The following is a 12,807-nucleotide window of genomic DNA, read 5'->3' on the forward strand; positions in this document are numbered from 1 at the left end:
TAAATTGTGAATCTGATTGAAATCTTTAGCATAACTTTTTTTGGGGATAGTTGTGACAAACTCGATGACCCCGAGAAAAATATCGTTACCATCCCTATCAGAAAATACAGGCATGACTAACTGTCCCATAAACTGATCACGGGCTCGACTTGTCCTTTGATCTGAATTACCTGTTTGAACTGCTAGGCCAGCAAACCATTCTTGATCAACGGGTGTATCTCGTCCAATGAAATTGTATTGGAGACACTTCTTCCTGTAATTCTCAAGCGCTTCATTGTTTTTATTTGATCGAGATGGTTGACCTATCACTGTTAGAACCATCTTCTCATTGTGAACTGGTGATCCAAGTTCCCAAAACTGGAGACAGCCTCGGCGTCCTTCGAAATTAAATTTCTGGAATACATTGTTAATTCTGGACTGCATTTTTGAAAGTTCGAAAGAAATTCTGAACTGGAGAAGAAGATAACTTTGCTAAAACATGTGATGATCTGGGCCACATTTATAATGATAAAATAATCAAAAAGCTAAATTGGGGTCCAAATAACTAGTCATGTGAAGGGTTCAATAATACAATCAGGTCAAAGTTTAAAGGGGTCAATTAACCAGGGGCATGCAAGATTTTAGTGTATTCTATGCAACTCTTTTTGACATACTTCTCACGGAATTAATAAATCTTACATATTTACCGTAAAACTAACTCTAAAAATATTTTGCTTTTAACTTTATTCCAATTAGTTTTTTTAAAGGTATTTTTTTGTTCTATGTACATTCTGTAATTATTATTTATTATTTATAATTTATAATTTATTTTTATGTTTCAGGAAACTAAAACATTAAAATTTATATTTTAAATTACTTTTAATTGCTGGAATCCATTGGTAAAACTTGGAAGAATATGTTGCTAATTCGTATAATTGGTATGTAGGTATCCTTCGCTATTTTATCCATTAGTAATCTGTTGTAAACAACCACATTCGACAACTTACAAAAGTTGTATGTGATCTGTGGGTAAAGTAGTCCGTTTATCCCACGATAATGTGTTCGTCACTAGTATGTTGAAAAAGAAAACTCAAAACATAAAGTTGTGATATGCTCTAAAGAATGTTGACACGTGTTTTACATCAATCAAAAATCATAAAAATGAATATCATTAACGCTTCCAATAGTTCTGATACTGGTACCAATGTTGTTCAGTCGTAATCAAGTTTGTCATGTTGCTGATACATACCGGCACTTACTATAGCTTATGATACAAAATATACTCTTCGAAGTTGTTCAAACAACATCAGTTCCATTTTGTTCATTACAATAAATAAATATAACGGAAAGGGGAAACTGCGTCGATTTAAAAATAAATAAATAGATAATTGTGAGGTACCTTTGATAGTATGTATGTTTGTGCTTGATTACTTGTACTTTACTACTCATGATTCCCTTTTAGAAAAAAAAAAAGAGTTTTGTCGAGTGTAAACAAAAATGTATGTTGCTACGACCTACTTGGGATTTTATTTTATTTTTTTGAACGGCCAACAAACTCAATCCCGAGCACTCTCGGGGCACCCACTGGACAAACGGAGTACTCCGAGAGTAACCCGAGTCCACTACCAATTCCGGGGAAAACCCGGTAACCCACCCGCCCATAGGCACGACAGTGAAATTACCGGTAAAACCCGTTTGGCTCAAGGATCCAACCCAGGTTTCCCTGGGTCTCCTATCATTACCCACCAGTGCCTCACTCTGCACCAAGTGGGAGTCAAACTTGTATCTCTCAAGAGAAATGTAAGTCCTCCACCACTTGATCTAGAGATCATTGGCTACTTGGGATTTTATAAAATACTGATACATTAAAAGTTTTATAAGGAAACAAAATATGTTCAAATGATAAAAAAATGAAAGTAAAAAAGAAAAATAAGGTGCGATAGATATCGTATTACAAAAAGGCATTAATCGAATTGTGGACAGAATTAATTGGCCAATTGGAAGGTTGGGCCCGCATGTGCAGTACTAATTGAACCCCTTGTTTTGCTCACTTATACGGTTGGACCGGGTCAAATGAGCAATTGCAAAAATATTAGAACCAGACCATCGAAGCCAATAAAAGTAGAAGTTGGTTTGTATGATTTGATCTGAACCTTTCATTTTGGTGCTATTTTACACAAGCTTCTGTCATATGACATACAATACGTGTTATTATTAATTTTGTAATAAGAAAACCTTATTACTGATTTTTTTTTTGTTAAAAATAAATTTCATTCCAATCATCAGGGTAAATTACTGATTTTGAAAATATTAATAAATTGCTTATGAGGATTTGAGTTTTTTAAATTGTTTTTGTAAACAAAAAATGTTCTAGATGTATACTGAGTGAGTAAAAGAATTGTAAATATTACAGTAACTGAATTTGTGTATCCATCTAGAGTGTTATGTCAAATGATTACTTTCACAAGAAAAATTGAAATTTGCTTTCTATTACTTTTGTTATTTGAACCTCAAATAACCTATTTGGACCCCTCAATAAGAGAATTGTGGACCCTATCGCTGGTCTGGCTGGTTATAAAAGTGACTGAACCAGGCCATAGATTGAATAAACTGTCACAGTTGATCATCTCTGGAACTAGTTCAAAACACAGTTCCTCAACTAGAAGATCAGATTGGTTAAGAATGGCCTGTATTAGTATGAACAGCAGCTGCACTGAGCAAACCACAGTTGTGGTTTCACCTGGTGAATCTTCTCCCTTCATTAATTGTGAGTTCAACTAACATAAATTCATGGTTCATTCACTCTTAGTTGTTTCTAGGAAACCAGCTTTTGTTTCTTGTTCTTTAGTATTTATTTCTTAATATGATTTCAATTTATATAACAGATACTCTTCTAGTCTTCTTGCATCTCTCTCTCTCTCTCTCTCTCTCTCTCTCTCTCTCTCTTCGTCTGTTGTTCAAAATGCGATATATACTCCCGAGACCTTCTCCGGCTTATCTCTCACTTTCAGATATGACGGTTGAGTACAGTACCTCCATCGTTTTCGACTATGTCTCAGATGCTACGAGCTACCTACTCCTGTTTAGTGGTCTTCAAAGAGAAGCCTTCGCCGTATGCTAGTTGTGTTAGAATGCAGTTATATTCTATGTAGACATACTTACTCCCTTTTATATTTATCTGTTTTATCATATTTGGTTTTGAGCTTGATTTTATGAAGAAAAAGGGGGTCTGATTTAGCTTCTGCTTCTTGACATACAAGATCTACTTTTATATTCATTATAAACTTCCCGGTTTATGGGATGAAATAGATCCGGTCTACGGATCTCGATTCCCTTGAGATTCTAGTACCTTTTAAGTTTTCTAATAATTCGAACCATACAGATATATGTGCTCCCATTGATGGCGAGGTGCTGAAAAAGATCATTTCTATCCTTGAAATTTTACCAGTTAAAGACGGTGAATCTGTTCTTGTTCTGTTATGGGTGCCAAAGGAAATTGGAGACGCATGTGTGCTTACTATAGCAGCATGTATGCCTTTTCGTGTTTTTGGGAACAACAAAGAACTTCAGAAATACTATTTAGCCTGTTTAGACCACAAACTCTATGTGTATAGAGATGCTAAGGAAGAAGCGGCATTCGGTCTTGCAGGCAAGGCTTACCTACGCTGCACTCCTCAACAAACTCAAAACGTGCACGAATACCCCGAAGATCAGCGTCCTCCATGTGAAGATGCTATTTTTACTAAGAATTGGGGATCCTTTGCTGTGCCTGTGATTGACACTAATAAACGTGTGCTTGAGTTTGTCATGGATACACCGCGGGATTATAGCAATGATATTCTTGTGGTTCAAAGACTCCTTCAGGTTTGTCCTGCCCTTAATAATCTACATATTTTCGTAGATATATATGGCTTTGTCATTCCTCAATATCCAAATAAAGTAGTGTACCAGTTATTTATAATAAACTTAAGTTATTTTAAACATTTAACCTTCCGTATTAGTTACCTAATTACATACTAACAACTTACTATAACATTCAAGTCTAGTACGAAAATTGCAATCATTTTTATAGATTTCTTTGGGTTTAGTCAAGATTTGATTAACTTTCGCTATGTATAAATTCAGTTCGTATTTTAACAAAACACTAAACCGAAAATTGCAATCATTTTTATAGTTTTCTTTGGGTTTTATGAAAATCTGATAAACTTTCACTTTGTATAACTTTAGTTCTTATTTTAACAAAACACTAAACATTTTTATCATATTCATTTTGTAAATTTATACTGCTTGATTTCCTTTATGTGTAAATTTATTCATAGATGTTACATATTCAACCTTTAAGTGAAAAATGTATATTATTAGCATAGTACATGTTTATGTTCTTTGATTATCAAAGAAAGGTACGTGAATAAATATGTCGTGTCATTGTCAGAAGTTGATTAAGTTCTCAATAAAAAAAACTTCTACTTGAAATGTAGGGGAAAATTACTAAAATAACGAAAGTTACAAATCTTATGCTTCACTTGCAGGATGCCGGTTTGCAAATTTCGATCCAAATGGATCACAAAAAAAGACGTTACCTAAAACCCAAAAAGATGATCCGTAAATCAAAGTCATTTGACAATACGAAGTATTGCCGTCTTGCTCCATTGTTTGGACTGAGTAAGGCCTATGCCGCAGAAATACTTGAACGTAAGCTTCGTTCACCTACATATATAGTAAAGCTGATAATAATTATATTTGTATTACGATTGATGATAGTTTTGTTCTCACTTACACATGTACTCCGTGTGTAGTTAAACCAGGTACCTTTACGAATGTTTGTAGGAGAGTAGGAATTCCGGAATGGCCATGTGTACGAAATACCAGAGCTTCTTCTATCCCGGAAACTAAAATCAATCAAATGATAGCCGAGATTAGCTCTTTTGTAACTCCGAATGCTGATTTGATATCCATCTCGTACGTCATTTTTAGCTTCCACATTCATTTAAATGCGGGACGTTGGACTTGTTTACAATGTATCTTCTTCAATTTCTTTGTAGGGATAATGGATTTCCTAAATGGCCACCGGAACAAACTATGACTAGTGATTCTGATGCTTGTGTATCAGAACTTGCTAGTCTTGATTTCATGGCAAAACTCGATGAAATGGAACGTCTTGATTTCATGTATGATGAAGAAATGATCAATATTGATCACGTAAATGCTGATTTGAACTCTATCGGGTAGGTTATTTTAAAACTCACATTCATTTGAACATGGGAGACAAGGGTTGTTCAAAAAGCTCGCGGCTCGCAGCTCGCTCGAAAAGAGCTCAGAAAAAACTAGCTAAAAACACAATTTAATATGACCTGAGCCGAGCCAGCTCATTCTGTAATCAAGCCAAGCTCGGCTCGTTTAACTTCAAACTCAAGCTCGAGCCGAGCCATGTTGCCTTGTTCAATTTCGAGCTCAAGCTCGAACCCACTCTGGCGAGACTCTTACAGTGGGACATTAGACACGTTTACAATGTATCTTCTTCCTTTGTAGGGACAAAGGATTTCCTGAGTCGTCGCTGGAACAAACTATTACTATTGATTCTAATGCTTTGTTGCCCGAACGTGTTGATCCTGATTTCATGGCAGACCTTGGTGCAATGGAATTACATGCTAACTATGCACCAAGCACTAAACATCTTGATTTCATGGATGATGAATTAGAAAGGATGAATATTGATAGTCTAGATGCTTTTTTTAACTCCATCTGGTAGGTCATTTCAAAACTTTCACATTCATTTGATTATGGGACATTGGACTTGTTTACAATGTATGTTCTTCGGTTGTAGGGACGAAGGATCTCACGAGTCTTCTCTGGAACAAGCTACTACTATTGATTATGATGCTTTGTCGCCTGAACGTGTTGGTCCTGATTCCTCGGCAGACCTTGGTGAAATGGAACATCGTGATAAATATGCGCCTAGCATGGAATAACTTGCATGATGATACATGGATCAATGATATGTTGGCAGCATAAAATTAAATAAAGTGATGCAACAAGAGCTATAAGTTGAGTTTAATGTCAACTTGATAGGACTCGTATGCAAAAGCGGAAAGTGAGTGTTTGGATGTGTTCTACTGCTTGGCTTAGGTGTAGAACCATAATAAATAAGTAGTTTTGTTTCAAACATAACAAATATCCATGTGACCTTTCCTTTGTAACGACATTATTGTTTGTATGTTATTTGCTTTTGTTGTCCAGAGGTGTGTGTTTAACAATGACAAATTGGATTTAAATAATCCCAACTTTCTCAATTTGGCCGATAATAATCCCAACTCAGTTATTGGCTGATAGTAATCCGAACTGGTCCACTTTTAGCCGATAATAGTCCGCCGTTAAAATAGCTTAACGGAGTTAAGTTTTTTTTCCGAATTACAAATTGATGTTCTATGGATTTTGATCAGAACGAGGATACGAGTCGATTTATGTAAAACTTATCTCGAAACGATGCTTCAAACGGCTTGATTTTTGTTAATCGGAAGTTTAAACACCCGAATTGAAGCACCGTTTTCGCCGTTTGGGGCAGTATATCGAGGTAAATTTTACATCAATCAACTCGTATCCTCATTCTAATCAAAAGCCCTAAAACATCAGTTTGTATTCGGAAAAAAACTTAACTCCGTTGAGTCATATTTAACGCAGACTATTATGGGCCATAAGTGGACCAGTTCGAATTATTATCGGCCAATAACTGAGTTGTGATTATTATCAACCAAACTGAAAAAATTGGGATTATTTAAATCCAATTTGCCTTCAAGAAAATTAAATACGAATTACCCCATTTTGTACAGCCATTGTGGCAGAAATTGGTTCCCCAACAAATAACACATATCCTGAAATGACACATCAAAAACAGAGGATGTTATATGTATCATGTATGTAATACATATGCCTTTATTTAACTGATGTTAGCTAACATCGTTTGATTTATATGTTCAAATGAAATAAAACTACTATTACAGATTAAAAAGAGCGAAAATGCAATTTGAGATGTGATTCATAAGGCTATCTAAAGTGGTCAAAACGTTATGTTCAAAAAAGAAAAAAAAATCTATTGGGATGTGATTTGTATATCATAAAAATTACTTTCTACACATTGTTTATTGTGTGTTTTTGTACCAAATGGTATATTACTATGTGGTGGTGTGTAAAGTAATTTGATGATATACTAGGTTATAGACCCATGTGTTACATGATTTTGAGGATAGAAAATGAAAGTCTTTAAGATAATTATGGAGTTGATCGAGTTATTTGGAAAAAAAAATGTGTTTTCAATTTATATAAACTTGAATGAGTTTTTTTAAATAAATATGTTATTGTTGAGGTTGGTTGCATTTGAAGGACATAACGATTATAAATTTTGAATTATTTTTTATATTTCATATTATTTCTTGCATCACATAATAAATATAAATTCTGATATGAATACATATATAACCCTAATATGAATTGTACATACAAAATAAAAAAAAATATAACATTACTCATTTTAAATGATGCGTTTACGAAGAAAGAATTTTGTTTTTGAATATAAAAGAATTAGTGTATTTTATTTCAAATTAATTTATTCTTATTTTAAACATTGTTATCAAAGTAGAAGATGGAATGGAATTAGTGTAGGTCCCTTTTTCACGGAGGATAACGAACCTAAACCTTGTTATACAAACCTACTAGCGAGTGCGGAATCCCAGCTAGCAAGCAAACCGAGTTAGTAGCAAGTAGAGAAACAAACACACAAGTTCACCGATTAACACAACTTGTATTAATGCAATGAGGGTTCGGTTACAAGCTCAATGTTTACAGAAATGTTCTATAAACTCTCAAAGTGTGTGAGTGTTTCGGACAGGATGCTCTCTGCTGTGTGTCTCTCTGTGTGACTTTTCTGTGTGCATCTATCTGTCTCTCTCTAAAACTCAACACTACATGGGTATATATATACCCAGCCTAGCATGCCTGATCGAAGGATCTGATAGATGGTCCGAAGGATCATCTATCGAAGACCAAGTATTCGAAAGATCATCAAGGACCTCGAAAGATAATCTTTCGAGGTCTATGATTCGAACCATATCTTTCGATGAGGTCGAAGGATCCACATTATCCTTCGACCTCTTATCCTTCGACACAGTACATCTTTCAACTGTTGACTAAGTCAAACCAGGAGGACGGTTGACTTTGTCAACTTACAGAACTGACAAGGACATCGTTTACATACAGACCGAATACAGACAAAGTACAGACACAAGTGCACCAACAAACTCCCCCTTGGCTGTAGCTTTGTCTTTATCTTCTATAGTTGTAGACTCGTCTCGAACTTCGACGGTCTTGGGTCTTCGAGTTCTCAAAACTCTGATGTCCTTTCAAGTCTTCAAAGTCGGAGGATCTTCAAAGTCTTCACGTCTTGAAAGCAGAGAGTGTATCAACAAACTACCCGTATCATGTAGGAAGTGTGTTGACAAACTCCCCCTTAACATAAGCTCCCCCTTGAGTTATGCTCGTGAAAAGACTTTATCTTTATGAAGTGAGATCCTTGTGGTGTTGATGATGGCCAACGGCAACTCGATCATTTTCATCACTTGAGCGCCTTCTCGTCGTGTCTTCATTCCAGAGCTTGTCATCGACTATGTTCTCCCAGCCTTTAGAATCTGCACATGCAAGAAATCTAAACGCATAATGAGAACAACTGCTTGGAATATAGTTAACATACACACATGACACACGAATGACCATGTCATAATCAAACACCGTCCGACAGTTTGAAAGTTTAAATTTGTCAATTTTAGTTTTTAACTTTCAAACATGCAAATTTTTGACCGTTTATGAAGATTTAGTCAATTCGGTTTTCGTTCAGGTTTCAGGCAACGAAGACTCGAGCTCCAACATCGTACGATCGAAAATAAAGTAGAAAGAAAATCTTTTTGGCTTTTATAAAGTTTATATTAAAACAAGCCTAAAATCTTTTTGGTATTTTTGAAATTAAAAGACAACAATTTAAAATCCTTTGAGTGTTATCAAACGACATCACCGCTAATGTCGTGCTGATATGCACCAAACGACGAAACTGTTTAAAAGAAAACAATAAAAGATAAGCAGTAAATAAATAAATATATACAAACATTCTTTTTGCGAGTTTCGAGGGTAAGAGAATCATATCAGTGTACGGTCATGCCAAAACACTCTTGTTGTTCAGTTAGTTAACATTAAGATAAGCATCCTATAACAATTATCGGTATTGTTGTCCACTTAAGCTCAACTTATCAGATGTAATCATGGCGAGGGGATACGTTAAGGTATGATTTATACTTACCGACCGGTGTTCATCCACATCACGACACATTCCCGTATCAAGGTATGCACGAGAGTTCATCTTACCGGTGAGTATACCGATTATCATCTGTTTGACTGTATAAAATGTGAGATACTCACTTATTTTGATTTGAAAACAAGTCCTATGTGATATAATCACTTATTGATGAGGAACTTGATTTTCGTATGCATGAGGGCACAGGTGCAAGTCCGTGAACAGGTCAGTACTTCCGTACAGCAGAGAGACGAACTTGACACCCGGATAAATGTGATATTTTATCACTTATTTGATATGGACATGTGATTGTTTATCACTTATTGAGGTCGAATGCAGTATGTAATATGTACACGTATGTATAGTATCATGGAAGATCTAGACTTGCGTCCCCGTTATTTTTCGGTAAAAGATACAACCATGATACCCAGATGATAAGCAGCATAAAGACCGAATATCTCAGAACCTCGGCAATCTATCAAACGAAATTTCGGTACTAAGACCATATGCCAATGAATGGTTCCCACCTGGTCTTCAGTCGATTAAGATTTATATCACCCTGCACACTTTAAAATGATTGTGAGCCTACCGATACATCTTATATAGAGCTGCTTATCGTTTTACACTTAAGGTTTAAAGAGGTTAGGATAGACCACTGATGTACTATCATTTTCTCTTTTGCTCGCCAGGAAACTCATTTTTGATTTTCTATTGTTTTTGTGTTTTTGAAATTTTTCGATGTTTTTGGATTTTCAGATTTTTGGATTTACTCCCCCTAAAATCAATAAACTAAGACAAATTTAAAACACAAAGGTATTTACAAAAATGATTTTCCGATGTTGGTTTTACTCTTGCTTGACCTTAATGCCGTTTACCAATAATAAAAAGTCAAATCTTGATTTGTCAAAAGCTTTGGTAAATAAGTCGGCACGTTGGTCATCGGTGTGGACCTTAACAACATCGATTAGCCTTTTCTCAAAGCAATCACGTATGAAGTGATATTTGATTTCGATGTGTTTGGTCTTCGAATGCTGCACAGGATTTCTAGTGATATCTAAAGCAGCAGAATTATCAACGTAAATAGGAGTAGTTAGGAATTCAAAACCGTAGTCCCGCATTTGTTGTTGAATCCAAAGAACTTGGGAGCAACAACTTGAGGCAGCAATGTATTCAGCTTCGCATGTTGATGTAGCTACACACGTCTGCTTCTTGCACTGCCATGTGACTAGGCGATTTCCTAAGAACTGACATCCAGCCGTTGTGGATTTACCGTCGATTTTGCATCCGCCAAAATCAGAATCACTGAAAGCTACCAATTCAAAGTTATTATCCCTAGGGTACCACAGACCGGTGTCAGGGTACGCCTTCAAATAACGAAAAATCCTTTTAACAGCAGCAAGATGAGAGGCCTTCGGGTTAACTTGATATCTGGCAAGCAGGCACGTTGGGTACATTATGTCTGGCCTTGATGCTGTGAGGTACATAAGAGATCCAATCATAGCGCGGTAGTTTGAAGGGCTAACAGCTTCTCCCTTCAAGTCAGGAGTAATTCCGTGATTGGTTGGCAATGGAGTACCAATGGGCGTTGCATCTGACATCTGGAACCGGCTCAAGATGTCACCAACATATTTAGTCTGATGGATGAATATCCCAGACTCTGTTTGTTGAACTTGTAGGCCCAAGAAGAAAGTCATTTCCCCCATAGCACTCATCTCGAATTTATCCTGCATGATGCGCTCGAATTCCCTACACAAGACATCATTAGTAGAACCAAAAATAATATCATCAACGTATACCTGTACCAGAAGAAGATCTCCATCTTGTTCTTTGATGAAAAGAGTACAGTCGATAAGACCTCTACGAAAACCGTTCTCCAGCAGATAGTGAGATAAGGTTGCATACCAAGCTCGCGGTGCTTGATGTAGACCATAGAGAGCTTTGTTGAGCAACCAAACCCGATCGGGATGGATAGGATCTTCAAAACCTGGAGGCTGTTCGACGTACACCTCTTCTTCAACCACACCATGTAAAAATGCACTTTTCACGTCCATCTGATAAACCTTGAATCCTTTGAAGGACGCATAGGCTAGAAAGATTCGAATTGCTTCGAGACGTGCCACTGGTGCATAGACTTCGTTGTAGTCGATCCCTTCAATCTGACGAAAACCTTGAACGACTAAACGAGCTTTGTTTCGGATAACAACTCCGCGGTCATCCTTTTTGCATTTGAAAACCCAACGGGTACCAATCTTCTTGTATCCAGCAGGTTTCTCTACGAGTTTCCAGACACCCAGCTTCTGGAATTGTTGCAGTTCTTCCTGCATTGCTTCAACCCAAGCGTTATCTTTCAAGGCTTCTTTCCACGTTCTTGGTTCTTCCTGTGAGACATAACACGCGAAAGACCAATCGTTTTGTTGCCCGGATTCTCGAATAGCTGCATACAAGCCTGCATTGTTGTTGTTTCGCAACATGTTTCTTGTTTGAACGCCACTTTGCACATTTCCAATGATGTTTTGTTGAGGATGGGTATTATGAATCCTTGTTTCTGGATTATCTGGAACTGGAACATTTATACCCAGATTGTTGAGGTTAAGATCAACAACCAATTCAAGGCCCGGAATTGACGAAGAGGATGATGCAGTAGCCTCAGCTGTTCTATGAGCATCCACTGGAGGAGTACCCTCTGAAGTACCATGAACTGCTGCTGTAGGAGCTTCCTGATCTGCATCTAGAAATTCATCATCCTCTGAAGATTCGTTCAATTCGTTTGCATCATGAAAATCCTCATTGTTGAGAGTATTATTGTTCACCGAAGAAGATGGTTCTTGATTAACAAGAATCGGACGAACCACCGGTGAAACTGTTGCATTGTCACTCTCGAAAAACATCCTAGCCGCAGCATTTTCTTCAACGGCTTCAACATTGATCGAATTGAAGAAGTCATCATACTCAAACATCCAAGGTTGACCCGGATTTTTGACTGGCAAGGTGTGCCTTTGTACTCTGACCTCAGACCATTCCTCGACCCTTTTAGTCTCTAGATTCCAGACTCGTAAGTTAGGGGTGGCATACCCAAGAAAGTATCCATCAATTGCTCTTGCCCCAAACTTTCCATTAGGATCGATGATTGTGCATGGAGCTCCAAACGGTTCTAGATAAGACAAATCTGGTTTCCGTTTTTGAAGAAGCTCAAAGCAGGTCTTGTTGTGCCTTTTGACTGTAAGAACTCTGTTCAATGTATAGCATGCAGAGGCCACAGCTTCAGTCCAGAATGGAATGGGTAGCTGCGACTCTACCAACATTGTCCTAGCAGTCTCGATCAATGTGCGGTTCTTACGTTCAGCGACACCATTCTGTTGAGGAGTATAAGCTGCACTAAACTCATGAAGAATACCCTTTGAAGTGCAAAACTCCGCCATGGAATGATTCTTAAATTCAGTACCATTGTCGCTACGTATCCGCCTAACCTTCAACTTATACAAATTCTCAATCTG

The 12,807-nt window shown here is 36.9% G+C and overlaps 1 protein-coding gene across 1 annotated transcript; it reads left to right on the forward strand.

Annotated features, from left to right (window-relative positions):
• The first annotated feature begins 2,874 nt into the window (after positions 1-2,874).
• On the forward strand, positions 2,875-6,215 carry LOC110923144. Its single transcript, XM_022167320.2, has 7 exons — positions 2,875-3,127; positions 3,362-3,843; positions 4,509-4,671; positions 4,776-4,938; positions 5,022-5,204; positions 5,509-5,724; positions 5,804-6,215. The coding sequence occupies exons 1-7, from the start codon at positions 3,094-3,096 to the stop codon at positions 5,946-5,948; spliced, it is 1,386 nt and encodes a 461-aa protein (XP_022023012.1). The 5' UTR covers positions 2,875-3,093; the 3' UTR covers positions 5,949-6,215.
• Positions 6,216-12,807: the final 6,592 nt, after the last annotated feature.

This window comes from Helianthus annuus, chromosome 17 (genome assembly GCF_002127325.2).
Source record: "Helianthus annuus cultivar XRQ/B chromosome 17, HanXRQr2.0-SUNRISE, whole genome shotgun sequence".
NCBI lineage: Eukaryota > Viridiplantae > Streptophyta > Magnoliopsida > Asterales > Asteraceae > Helianthus > Helianthus annuus.

What these genes read in the sequence shown, in the direction of transcription:
- LOC110923144 (XM_022167320.2), top strand. Translation starts at nt 3,094, where the DNA reads ATGCTAGTTGTGTTAGAATGCAGTTATATTCTAT. An exon ending in TGGTTCAAAGACTCCTTCAG is followed by an intron (nt 3,844 to 4,508) that starts GTTTGTCCTGCC and finishes CTTCACTTGCAG; the next exon opens with GATGCCGGTTTGCAAATTTC. An exon ending in TGCCGCAGAAATACTTGAAC is followed by an intron (nt 4,672 to 4,775) that starts GTAAGCTTCGTT and finishes CTCCGTGTGTAG; the next exon opens with TTAAACCAGGTACCTTTACG.